General features: G+C 55.0%; 1 protein-coding gene across 1 annotated transcript; it reads left to right on the top strand.

The window, feature by feature from the left end:
* Positions 1-856: 856 nt before the first annotated feature.
* Positions 857-12,727, top strand: LOC132516033 (chymosin). Its single transcript, XM_060142418.1, has 9 exons — positions 857-918; positions 3,312-3,462; positions 4,289-4,406; positions 5,406-5,524; positions 7,844-8,043; positions 10,136-10,249; positions 11,014-11,158; positions 11,754-11,852; positions 12,590-12,727. The coding sequence occupies exons 1-9, from the start codon at positions 857-859 to the stop codon at positions 12,725-12,727; spliced, it is 1,146 nt and encodes a 381-aa protein (XP_059998401.1).
* The last annotated feature ends 713 nt before the right edge of the window (positions 12,728-13,440 follow it).

The following is a 13,440-nucleotide window of genomic DNA, read 5'->3' as shown; positions in this document are numbered from 1 at the left end:
CCAATCTGGCCTGGACCCTGGGACCCTCTCCTCATCACAAGCCCCTGCATGTGTGCCTCCAAGAAGCTCTTCTGGGTCCTCTGTGTGTGGCTTAGATGCGCTTAACCTGTTCCCCAAACCTGACCATCACGTCATAGCTTCCTCCTTCCCCTCCATGTGCGGTACATGCTTGCCCTCCCCGTTTACCCTCCTCAGACCTCCCAACTGTTCATGGGATCTGGTGTCTGCTCCCTCCCCTTCCCAATGCCCTTCCAATATGAAACAAAGGGCCACACCCTGGGGGAGCTGGAATCTTGGATCTGTGTCTCTCCTAGATGGAGATGACAGGCTGAACAGGCACTCTCGGCCTCAGATGCCACTTGGGGAGTAGACTGAGTGGACCCTGGAAACCTGACCTGAGAGGACTGGGCAGGGAGACTCCAGGATAGGGCCGGCTGGAGCTCCCGTGAAGTCAGGCCCAGGGACAGGAGGCAGCTAGGGCAGGAAGGGGCTCACTGGGAACAGGCCTCTTTACAGACCATAAGGTGGGACATGAGATAGGACTCTGGCAGTGGCTCCACCTGTGTTAGCCCAAGAAGTCCTGTTTGAAAGGGGAAATCAGATCAGAAAGGTGTGAGTGACATTTCCTGGCCTGAAGATCAGGCATGTGTACCCTTCAGCTTTGAAGTCCCCGGAGTGGCCCTTATCAGAGCAGGTGTTGTGTAGTCTGGGTGCTATCTTAATGTGTTTGTGGAGTGGCCTGAATTTAGGGGCTATCTCTGCAGCCTGGGCTCCCAGCCAGAGGGAACCCCGCATTCTCTATAAAGGCTGTTGGGAGTGGGCACTGGCTAGAGTGGTGGCCAGACCCAGGTCCAGGATGAGGTGTCTCGTGGTGCTACTTTCAGTCCTCGCTCTCTCCCAGGGCACTGGGATCACCAGGTGGGTGTCAGGCCCCAGGGGAGGGGATGGGCATCGCACGCATCGGCTCTGTGTGGGTCTCTAAACGGTCTTCCAGCCATTGTTCCCCCAGGAGTCCTCAAGGAAATGCTGCAGTTTCCCAAGATAGTCGCTCCCGGTCAGTCTTGCCTTCGTGTTTTGGGCCTTTCCCTCTAAGGCATTCCGTTACTCTCTTCAGGGCGTGATGAACGAGAACAGGGGGTCAGATGGGCTGCCTGGGGGATTAAGGGCATGGCTTCTGGAGTTAAACTGCCTGCGATTTGATCCCCAGCTCCATCACTAACGTAACTCTCTAACACCACTTAACATAAATTTGTGAAATTAGGATGACAGAAGTATCCATCTTATGGGGTTATCAGGAGGGGTATATGAGTTAGTATTTGTCAAATGCTCTGAACAGTGCCTGGCACATTGTAAGAGCTACGTGCGCATCTGTTAAACAAAATAAAGTTCTCGTTATTTTGTCCAAATCCTTTGTGGGTGAAGTTCCCAGGTTCTCCTCCCAAAATAATAACTGATACTTACGGAGTTGCTTGCTACTAGCTGCCAGACACTTAACTAGGTCTTTACCTATACTAAGCCTCAGGGATTAGGTAGATATATTATTTGCATTTTACAGATGAGGAAACTGTTGTTCAGGGAGGGTCTGTGAGCTGCCCAAGGCCACATGATTAAAAATGGAGGAGCCGGGACTTGGTCCCAGGTGGTCCCAGTCTTGGTCCCAGACTCTTGCCAAAGACCGTCACACTACCTCTGGTTCCCAGGTTCGATCCCTGTCAAGGTCCGAACCCAGGGAAACCTGAATCCATCCCTGGGAAGCAGGATCCCTAAAAAGAGGTCCAGTGTCTTTGACCAGTGGGGGCTGCTTGTGGTGGTCCTGAAAGTGGAGTTCTTCCAAGTGTCAGGCATCTGGCGGCCTCAGCACAGGCCTGGAGGCAGGAGTGGGTGGAAGTTTCACGGTGGCTGGAGCCTGTGTTCAGGGCCGCCATAGTGGGGCGGTGGACTGCCTTTGATGTTCGCTTGCCCTGAGGGAGGCTCTCTGGGTCTTGTGTTGTGATGGGACAGCTCAGCAGAGTTGCAGTTACTAGTGTGGGAGTCGCCAGGCACTCAGCCAGTGGATCTTGTAGCCAGTGAGAACCGGAGCTGGAGAAAGCAGAAAGCACTGGGGGCTTGGACATGGGAAAGGGCAGCTGTGGGCTTGCTCCCAGGAGCTCAGTCCAGCCTCCTTCCTTTTGGGCTGAAGTTCTTTTCTATCATCAGAGACAAAGGCTGAGAAATGTCTCGAGAACCTTTCATTTATAGGTCAGGTCCCCGCTGATGTCACACCTGAGGGCTGGGGGTGGGAAGGCGCCAGACGAGAGACTATAACTCACATACGATGTTGTTCCACGTGGGATCCATTTGGGACATGAACAACATGAGAAAACCCGTTTTCTTTATGGGTCTTAAAGCTGCTGCCATTTTATTACTCTCAGAGCACTTTCACACCTGTAGTCTCCAGTTGTCCTTAAAATAGGCCCACGGAGGAGGACCATGTGATTCTTAGAGCTGGGAGGGGCATTGGGAACCATCACGCTCCAGTCCTTCAATCCGCAGGAGAGGAAACTAAGAGCCGGAGAGGTTAAGCCACTCAGCTGGTCCACAGCAGGGCCCCGAGACGGCTGGAAAGGAAGAGAGAATGCATTTCGCAGAGAAGAAGCTGGAGCTCTGCGGGCTTTGGGGAGACCAGGTCTTGACCCAGCTTCTGCCGTCTTCCTTCTTGATTCTCTTCCTGCTGATCTGCCTCCATCACCCAACATCTAAATTCTAACCAAGTTCCGTGGGGACCACACAGTGTGCTGAAACCCTTTGAAGAATTTCCACCCACGTTAGGCTGCCCAGAGAGCAGAGAACAGGGCTTGGCAAAGGGTAGGAGCATTGTCATAGCGTTTTCCAGAGTGTGAGGGACACCATTTTTCTCTCCAGACAGTATGCTTCTGGAGGGTAAGACTGTACCCTTTTCCCCATTGTGTCCCCTGTGCCCCATACGGTGCCCGGCACATAGTAGGTCTACAGTAAGAACTGGAGACTGAATGAGAATACGCTTAGTGTCTTTCAAACCTTGGAGTTGCAAAACATTAGCGGGTTATAAAATACATCGATTGAGTCTCCACCAGCATTAAAAAAGAGAAAGGAGTAGGAAATGTCAGAGTGCATTGCATTTTGTAAGGGCTGGTGTGGATTTGTGAACTGTCGTAGAATGCGATTTTCACTTCGGGTTATGGTACAAGACTGGGGGGCTGGCTTATGGAGCCCAGAGCCTCTGGGCACTTCTCTGAGGCTGGGCAGCCCTGTGGAGATGCCCACCTCACCACTAATTCTTCCCCTTTCCTCAGGATCCCTCTGCACAAAGGCAAACCCCTGAGAAAGGCACTAAAAGAGCATGGGCTCCTGGAGGACTTCCTGCAGAAACACCAGTCTGCCGTCAGCAGCAAGTACTCCAGCTTCGGGGAGGTGGCCAGTGAGCCCCTGACCAGCTACCTGGATGTGAGTGGCTCTGCCTGCCTTCCCGTGATGATTCCCACACAGTGTGTTGGCTGCCCCCTGCCTCTTTCCTTCTTTCAGGAGTCATGGCACCCCGGGGGATGTGGGGCCGTCTCCCACCCCTCAGTATCTCCCAGGGGCCAGCAGGCCCTGTAAAACCAATCCCTGCACCTCAGACGACCTTCCTGTGGACAGCATCCCTCGGGGGTACGTGGTCTGCTCCCAGATCCAACCTCATGCCTGCATTTCTGGGCCCAGGGAACCCATGTCTTGGGCTGGGCTTGGCACGGAGGGGGCAGCTGCCTGGGACATAGCAGGAGTGCCCCCTGTGCCCTCTTCCTTTTTGGAGACTGTCTCTCTCATCTGTCACTCTTGGCAGTAAACAACCTGCTGTTTTTCTCTTCTGTGCCCTCGTTTCCTTATCTAGGTCGTCCCCATCCCCGCCCCGGCCCCAGTACTGACCCGTGAGGAGAGAGAGAAAGGAGGGGCGGCCAGGACAGCTTGGGTCTGGGGTCTGTACCTAGCTGGTGCCCCATCACTATGTCCCTGCCCCTGGCAGGGTGGCCCAGGCTCCCTACCAGACAGGACTTACCTTTTGGTCCAGTGTATACTTTGTGGGCTGATTCCAGCAGTGGATGTAGGGCTTGCGGGAGGGGCAAGACACACATGGCTGGGGTCGGAGCTCAGCGTGGGGACTGGGGATGAAGAACCCCCCAGGGATCCTCCTTCCGTTTCTTCCCTAGGTCTGTGGGCAGAAAGCACGGGGCCTACAGAGCTGAACAGGCTCCGTGCCGAGCGTCAACCCTCACCCAGTGCTGTCTGTCCTCAGAGTCAGTACTTTGGGAAGATCTACATTGGGACCCCGCCCCAGGAGTTCACTGTGGTGTTTGACACTGGCTCCTCCGACCTCTGGGTGCCCTCTGTCTACTGCAAGAGCGACGCCTGCCGTGAGTGACCCCCACCCCCTGCCCTGCCCACGCCTCTGCTCTACCAGCCACGGTCAGGGTGGCTGGGGGTAAACATAAGGGGAAGGAGAGCTTGCTTGGACATGCCCAGCCTCGCTCAACCCTTCCAAATGGCCAGAGACTGGGAAGGTGTGCAAATCACAGGCTGATGGATAAAGCACCAGCGAGAAATGAGGGGACTTTTTGCCTTATTTTTTGGCTCTATTAGGAGCCAAGGCAGACTCCTTACCCTCGCGGGTCCTCAGTTTTTCTTTCTGTAAAATGGGTCTACAACATGCCAGTGGGTCCTGGGAGAATGAAGTGAGAGGTGCTGAGTAAACTTTTTTGTTGTTGTTGTTTTTTGGCTGAGTGTTTTGGGTCTTCGTTGCTGTGAGCGGGCTTTCTCTAGTTGTGGTGTGTGGGCTTCTCATGGCGGTGGCTTCTCTTGTTGCGGAGCACGGGCTCTAGTTGCATGGGCTTCAGTAGCTGTGGCATGTAGGCCTAGTTGCTCAGAGGCATGTGGGATCTTCCTGGACCAGGGTGCGAACCCATGTCCCCTGAACTGGCAGGCGGACTCCTAACCACGGCTCCACCAGGGAAGCCCCTGAGTAAACATTTAATATATGTAAATAGTTTATTTCTCCCACAATCCTGGGAGGTTGGTGCTCTTTTTGTCCCCACTTACCAGGTGAGGAAACCAATGTTTAGTGAAGCAAAAAGAGTTGCGGGAAATTACGAAGCTGGTAGAAGCCGGTTCCGGGAAACCACAGGGATGGTTTTCTTCTTCCTTTTTTTTTTGTTTGGGAGCTACGAAGGTAGCACTTGGCGTCAGAGAGCTGGGTTGAGCAGCAAGGAATAATTTTCTTGCTTATTTTCAGTAGAGAGAATCGTTAGTATTTAGACGATATCCTTACAAGACCTGGTGAAGATTCAGCTCCCACTGGCAGTGTCGAGCGGTGAGAAGATGCTACAAGCCCCACTAACCCTGAGTCTGTGTTCCAGAAAATCACCAGCGCTTCGACCCAAGCATGTCGTCCACCTTCCAGAACCTGGGCAAGCCCCTGTCCATCCAGTATGGCACGGGCAGCATGCAGGGCTTCCTGGGCTACGACACCGTCACTGTGAGTGGGGCTTGGGGCCAGTCAGCCCTCGCCTTCCCCTCGCACCAGCCACTCTCCCACCCAGAACCCCGGGCTCTGGGCTGTGCCACAGCTGGTGCCAAGAGGCCCTTTGGGTCCTGGCCCTGTTGGTGGCGCTGTGGGGGAGGACTCTGAGAGGGATTTTAGCCAGCAGCAGCTGTGGGGTGTCCCTCCCTCCCTTCCCCGTTTCCTTCCCATGTCAGTCCCCAGAGCCCCACCCGACGCGCTTCTCTGGGTCCGGTTTCCATCCTCCTAACCCTTTTCTCACTTGACCTGGCCATAGTGAGTCCTGAATCCTGAGTCTTCGCCAGTTCTGAGCTCTTCAGCGTCACCTGTGTGATCTCATTTTAAATTTAGTTCTTTCAACAGCCCTTTGAGGAAGGTATTCTCACCCCCATTGTTCAGATGAGGGACCCGAGGCTCAGATGAGCTGATAACTTGCCTGAAGTCGCACAGCTGGGGGACAATGGGAGCTGAGTGTCAGACCCACGTCTCCGACTCTCTGGGTTTGACCTCATTCTTGATCAGTCACAGAGCAGCATCTTCTTTCATGTCAGAGAGCATCCGTGCCCTCTGGGCAAGGGCTCCCCTTGCTCTTGTTTCTTTTTGGCTTCTGAAGTACTTAATACAGTGGCCAGCACATAGTAAGTGCCCAATACACGTTAACATCTTTCTTTTCGTCCTCATCCACCATCTAAGATGAAAACTCAAGCAGCATCCCTTGGTGCTCTTCCCCTTGATCTTCCTTTAGTTCTTCCCGGAGTCTGGCTGAAGTCTTTTCTACTTCAAACCCAAAAGGACACAGCCCTTCTCTGCTGACAGCCCTCTCCTCAGCTGAGGAGTTGCCCTCCCAGCTCAGGCCTCTGCAGGAGTCAGCACCAGAGCCACTGGCTGAGGTGGCCCCGCAGACAGACGTCTGGAAGGCCGATTCCCCTGCCGAGGTTTTGCTATTTTCTGCTATTTTGCGTTCTGGGGGGAAATCCTGCATCTTCACGGAAGAGCTGGCCCTTGCTGTGGGCCTGAGCCGTGGTGCACCTTGCTGTCTTTGCTCACCCACCTTGGGCAGGGGGTGGGAGAGAGAGGCTCAGGGGTCAGGACCTCCTTCCCCCCTGCCACCCACAGAAGTCTCACATGAAGTGAGAATGAGTGGGGCACCCAAGGAAGAGAAAGATCAGTGTGGGTGGAGCAGGGTGAGCTAAGGGACCAGAGCACGAGGGGACTCTAGGACACAGGTTTCATCCTGAATACCTTCAGGAGCCTGTGGAGCAAGGGGTGACACGAGGATGTCCACTCTCCATTTCGCTTTGGCTACCTGTGAGGAGGATGGGTTATAAGGGGACAGAGTAGAAGCAGGAGGCCTGGTGGGCCGCTGTGGGAGCTCAGAATAGGCTAGTGGACGCGTCAGCCTTCCAGGGAAGCAGGCAGGTTGATAGGACACTTTGGGGTTAGCACTTCTTTGCAGAGTGCCGATAAAGGTTCACTGATCATACATTTAGTAAGTGCGCGATAAATGTTCAGCGTTCATATTCTTTAGTCTAAGCACTGCCTTGAGATGCAGGTGTTATTATTCCCTGTAACAGATGCGGAGGTTGAGGCTCAGAGAGGTACTGGTCCAACGTCACACAGCACACGACAGAGCAAGGATGCACAGCGGGATCTTTTACTCTTCTTTTTTTTTTTTGCGGTACGCGGGCCTCTCACTGCTGTGGCCTCTCCCGTTGCGGAGCACAGGCTCCGGACGCGCAGGCTCAGCGGCCATGGCTCACGGGCCCAGCCACTCTGCGGCACGTGGGATCTTCCCGGACCGGGGCACGAACCTGCGTCCCCTGCATCGGCAGGCGGACTCTCAACCACTGCGCCACCAGGGAAGCCCCAGCGGGATCTTTTTCGATGCAAACTGCGTGCGTGTTCTTTCTGTCCATCATGCTGCTCCCACGGCTCTTCCCTGGGAGATGCCCTGGTGCAGCAGCTGATGGTAGGGCTTCAGGCTGGCAGAGGCCCTTGGCACGTCCCTTGTTTTGTGCCCTTCTTTGGGCTCACCCCCAACCCCTGCACCATGAGCACTGCTGTCCATACCCCCAGCCATGCTCTCTCTTCCCCTGCCACCCAGTCCCCTGCCTCATCAGACCAGTTCCCTCAAAACCACAGCACAGAGCTGGGAAAGGAGGCTTTTCTCTCTTAAGCTCACATAACTACGCTGCCTAAAAGAGGGAGGGCGGGCTGGCAGAGCCTGACCCTCGACCTTTCTGGGTCCTCTGCCTGCAGGGCCCCCTGGTGGAGGTCACTCTGCCTTTCTTGCAGGTCTCCGACATTGTGGACACCCAGCAGACTGTGGGCCTGAGCACCCAGGAACCTGGTGACGTCTTCACCTACTCCGAGTTCGATGGGATCCTGGGGCTGGCCTACCCCTCCCTTGCCTCTGAGTACTCGGTCCCCGTGTTTGACAACATGATGAACAGGCACCTGGTGGCCCAAGACCTGTTCTCGGTTTACATGGACAGGTAAGAGCTGCACCCGGCGTGGGCTGGACTTCCACATCCTGGCAGGGGCTGTCGGCTGAGGAGTGTCCACCCCTTGGGGACGCTGCAACACAAGGGTAGTCACCAGCATCCAAGCAAACCTCTCCTTGCTTCCAGAAACATCCAACCTCCTGCCTAAAGGTCCCCAGCATGGTCACTGATGCAGCCAGAGTCCACTGGGCCAGCATTTGACTTTCATTTCTGGCATTTAAAAAAGGGAGACTGGGGCTTCCCTGGTGGCGCAGTGGTTGAGAGTCCACCTGCCGATGCAGGGGACGCAGGTTCGTGCCCCAGTCTGGGAAGATCCCACATGCTGCGGAGCGGCTGGGCCCGTGAGCCATGACCGCTGAGGCTGCGCGTCCGGAGCCTGTGCTCTGCAATGGGAGAGGCCATAACAGTGAGAGACCCGCGTACTGCAAAAAAAAATAATAAATAAATAAAAAAAAGGAAGCCTGAATCCATCTCTGCATACGGGCTTTTAATCTCTTTTCTTCCAAAGCGGCAGGCCTCAGTAATCATTTATTGATGTCACTGAGACTCGCAGATGTTTAGAGCAGGCTCTAAAGGAGTCCAACCTTCTCTTTTCAATATGCAGGGAACTGAGGCTTGGTTGGGATGGTCACCCTCAAACTGGTGGACGACCCATGTCTGGGGCCCAGGGCTCCTGACTCCCAGTCCAGTGTTCCCCACTCTACCCGCCTGATGGGGCAAGTCTGCTAGACAGAGGGGTGGGTGGCAGGACTGGCAGAAGGGAACCACACCCAGGAGAAGGAGCTGGGTAACCCAGGCAGGGGGAAGTTAGGTGCAGTCATTCATTCATTTACTCAGTAGATATTTATGGGTCCTTACTGTGTGCAGGGGCTGTGCCAGGAGACGGGGATACATCAGCAAACAGGACAAACTGGGAGTCAACTTTTTAGCAGGGGAAACGGACAACACACACATCGTAATTACGTATACAATTATGATGACAGTTGTGATAAGAGCACTCCCTGCAGGGGAGATCTGCATGTACTGAAGGCTTAATAGTAACAGGCAGCCCAGTCTGACAAGATATGTGTGTGGAGAGTGCCCAGGGGAAGCTTCGCTGAGGCCTGAGTGGGTGATATGCAGGTGAGGCAAAGGGATAGCACATTTTAAGCAGTGGGGCGGCATGTGTCAGAGCCCGGAGGTGGGACAGAGCTTGATGAGGCCAAGGAACAAGAGCTGCAGAGTGAGAAGCAGGTAACCCACAGTGTGCCGGTGTTTCCTGGCCATGAGACAGTCCCAGGAGGAGCAGAGAGGGTTTGGGCTGGGGTGTCAGTTTTTTTTTTTTTTTAAGAAGATGTTGGGGGTAGGAGTTAATTAATTAATTAATTAATTTTGGCTGTGTTGGGTCTTCGTTTCTGTGCGAGGGCTTTCTCTAGTTGTGGCAAGCGGGCGCCACTCTTCATCGTGGTGCACGGGCCTCTCACTATCGTGGCCTCTCTTGCTGCGGAGCACAGGCTCCAGACGTGCAGGCTCAGTAGTTGTGGCTCACGGGCCCAGTTGTTCCGCGGCATGTGGGATCCTCCCAGATCAGGGCTCGAACCCGTGTCCCCTGCGTTAGCAGGCAGATTCTCAACCACTGCACCACCAGGGAAGCCCTGGGGTGGCAGTTTTCATGCAGAGCATGTGGGACCTCATTGAAAATCCGTTCTCCTACTCGAGGCCAAAGGGCTGGGGGCCGAAAGCCTTGAGTGGTGGGGGGCAGGGACACAGTGGCCTGAGCAGAGCCTGACAGGCACGTGACCTCCTACTTCCTGACCTCCCCTCCCACGGTAATGCCCATGCTCTGGGCTCTAGTGCTGCCTCAGCCTGGGTGGGTGCTGCAGAGTTCAGAGAGAAAGGATGCTGCAGCTGATATCAAAGAAAAGCCTGGAGTACCGGGAAGGTGAGAGAGCTCATCTGAAGCCTTTGGGGTGGGGGTGGGTGTTGGGGGCAGGGAGGACAGTGCGGCAGGGTCTGAATCACATCTAACCCTGCGTGGGGCTGGGCTACCTCCTCACAGAGCCAGGGTGTCGGAGTCCCACATCATGACTTTCCTTGGTTTCAGGAATGGCCAGGAGAGCATGCTCACACTGGGGGCCATTGACCCGTCCTACTACACAGGATCCCTGCACTGGGTGCCTGTGACCTTGCAGAAGTACTGGCAGTTCACCGTGGACAGGTGGGTGAGCGGCAGCTGTGGCCCCGCCAGAGGCTGTCTCCAGGTGTGGGGATGTGAGGGTCTGGGTGTTAGCCCGGTAGCTCGTAAGACCATCACTTTAATGTGTGAATCAGATGCTCCAAGGTCAAGTATCTTTGTCAGTGAGAATGCTGAACGTTCACTTACACTTTATTAATAAGACTAGCTGTGCTTATCCCGCACCACTACCTGCCAGGTGTTGTGCTGGGTGAGAATATGACTGCCTGGTTTAGTCCTCACTAGAGCCCTGTGGGGGTGGTGCTGTGATGATCCTTATTTTGTAATTTACTAACATCGACTTTGAACCTCACGACCATCCCTTGAGGAAATCAAGAACGGGGTGGTTAATGTACCCATTTTGTTGATAAGAAGCCTGAGTGTAAGAAGACTGGGGAATTTGCAGCAAATAAATGGCAGGAGAAAGCTTGAAACCAGATCTTTGGGCAACCAGTGTGGTACTCATTCCATCGCTTAATGCCTGTGACTTTGTTGTTTCACTGAAGTTTCTGTCCCATAGAAGGTCAGGTGGCCTCCGCTGAGTCACTGAGTTGGGAGAAAATGGTTTCGGGTCTTTTCTCTCAGTTCAGGAAGTTATGGGGGCTCCAGGAAGGAGCCCAAAGAAAAGGATCTGGGGTGGCTGGACTTCCTTCCTGCCAAGGATCCTGGCAGGGGAGGCTAGGAGGGACCCAGGGAGGGAGGGGTGGATGCCGGATGCGCTGCGAGGCCATCCTATTTCCCCTCTGCAGTGTCACCATCGGCGGTGTGGTGGTGGCCTGTGATGGTGGCTGTCAGGCCATCCTGGACACGGGCACCTCCATGCTGGTCGGGCCCAGCAGTGACATCCTTAACATCCAGATGGCCATCGGAGCCACACAGAACCAGTATGGTGAGGTGAGGCCAGACCCTTATCCCCACCTCCCCAGACCCCCCTGAAGAGGGAACCCCTTTGCACATGGAAGAAATGACAAAGGGAAATGGTGAGGGGCTTGGGATTCCCGCAGGGGTTGGGATTTCTCGGGAGGCATTCAAGATGGCCTCGCTTTTCTAGCTTTGGCTCACTTGCTGTTGGAGGTCCCACGTCTCGTGCAGTGGCTGCAATCTGACTTCCTGTCCGCAGGGAGGGTCCTACATCCCCGACTCACTGAGCTCTGCTGCGCCCTCTTGTCCCCCTCCACCCATGGGTCTCCCCTCTTCCTCCCTGACAGCTAAGTGCTCTCAGTGTCCTTGGGAGCTCTGGCTGGGCTTGGAGGGGAAATGTCGAGGCAAACAACTCCTTGTCTCGAGCTGGTGTCTGTCCCCGGGCTGGTCCCCATCGGTGTGACTCCTCTGAGGTCTAAAGACCTCCCTGGGGGTCCTCTGAGTAGCAGGTCCCTCCCCACTTCTCGGCTGCCGTGCAGAGGCAAAGGACCCACCTGGGACTTTCTCTGCTACTGGCAGTCAGATCACACCCACGGCCCTTCTAAGAGGACCTCCCTCTGGTCTTTAGTTTGACATCGACTGCGGCAGCCTGAGCAGCATGCCTACGGTGGTCTTTGAGATCAACAGCAGAATGTACCCACTGACCCCCTCCGCCTACACCAACCAGGTATGAGTCTCCGGAGAGGAAGCCTGGGCTCACCCAGCTCCCCTCCTGCCTCCTGGCAACTCAGCACATTGGTGATAAGTGGCATGGGCTAGATGGAGAGAGCAGGACGTGCATTTAGACCACCTGGCCTTTCTGAGTGGGGTCTGTGGTCCTTGGGCCTCATTTGTGGCTGCGGCAGCCTCATCTTGGGAGAAATGATGCAGACAGGAGGGACCGAGCCCAGAGGCCTGAGGGAGGGTGGGCTGGGACCACAGCCACCCATAGGAACCTCCATCCACTGCGCTAGCTTCTAAGCCCTGGGGCCTAGGGCTTTGTCTGGGATTTTTCTTGATAACCTGGGCTTTGTGGGGACCCAACCCTCATCCCTACTGCCCTGCTGGCTTCAGCTTTGACCTAATCCTGAGCACCCCGAACTGCCACGGTCTTGGGTCCCCAGGCCTGTTCTGGCTGGTCACCAGGGCCGTAGGTGCTAAGAGCAGGAGGACGGGGGCGTGGGGAGGGCCAGTGAGGGGGAACGGGGAGGGGACCCACCCGGTGATCTTGGATCTGACACTTCATTTCTGAATGTCAATGTTTTCATCTGTTGAGTAGATGAATCTGATACTTGTTTGCTTAGCTCAGAAGGTGATTCCAAGGGTGAGAGGAAATAATAGATGAGAGAGTGATTGGGGGTGGGGTCCGGAGAGGCACAGCAACTGGGGTTGGGACCAGCTTCATGTCAGCCTTCCCTTTCCCAGGACCAGGGCTTCTGCACCAGTGGCTTCCAGGGTGAAAATAATTCCCAGCAGTGGATCCTGGGGGATGTCTTCATCCGGGAGTATTACAGCGTCTTTGACAGGGCCAACAACCGCGTGGGGCTGGCCAAGGCCATCTGATTGCACCTCTGACCAAGAGTCTCACTGTCCCCAAACACACGCACATACACACATGCACCTGCACGCATGCACACACACATGCACACACATAGGTGAGGTTTTTAAGCAGACGGTTCTCAATAAATACTACATCTCTGCAAAGCCTGGCTTCCTTTGGGGCTGAATCCCTGCACCGCTCTGGGGGTGGGATGTGACAGTCACGTGGTGTGTTCGGCAGAACGGGGGCCACATGGGTAGGGGAGCACAGGGGACACTGTGGATGGATGGAGACTTTCACAAGGGAATTGGCCATTTCAAGTTCAGGTCAGGTTTTTAAAAGCAAGACCAGTCTTGCCTTCCTGTTTTCCTACTCCCCGTCTTTCTGGGGAAAGAGTGCAGTAAGGGAGACCTTTGCAGGATGAGACTTGTGCCCGGGTAACAAGGGCTTGAGGTCAGACTGAGTAGAGAATATTGGCCTAGGGAGAGAACGGCTCTAGTTCTATTAAGACAAGGCCTTGACTGCCATTTGGAGAAGACATTAGTGGAACAGGCAGAGGGCTTCTGGGAAGATCTGAGGGTCCTGAGGTTGCTGTGGGGAAGAACCACAGCCCAGAGTCCCATCCTCAGTCTTAGAGGCTCCACACCTGACTCGCCAGCGCCTGAAAAGTAGCTACAGCGCCGGAGTGGGCCTGTGTCCACTGGCTCACAGAGGCAGACATGTCAAAGGTCAGCAA

The sequence above is a fragment of the Lagenorhynchus albirostris genome, chromosome 2 (genome assembly GCF_949774975.1).
Source record: "Lagenorhynchus albirostris chromosome 2, mLagAlb1.1, whole genome shotgun sequence".
In the NCBI taxonomy this organism is placed as follows: Eukaryota; Metazoa; Chordata; class Mammalia; order Artiodactyla; family Delphinidae; genus Lagenorhynchus; species Lagenorhynchus albirostris.
This window is presented reverse-complemented; position numbering and strand designations above follow the sequence as displayed.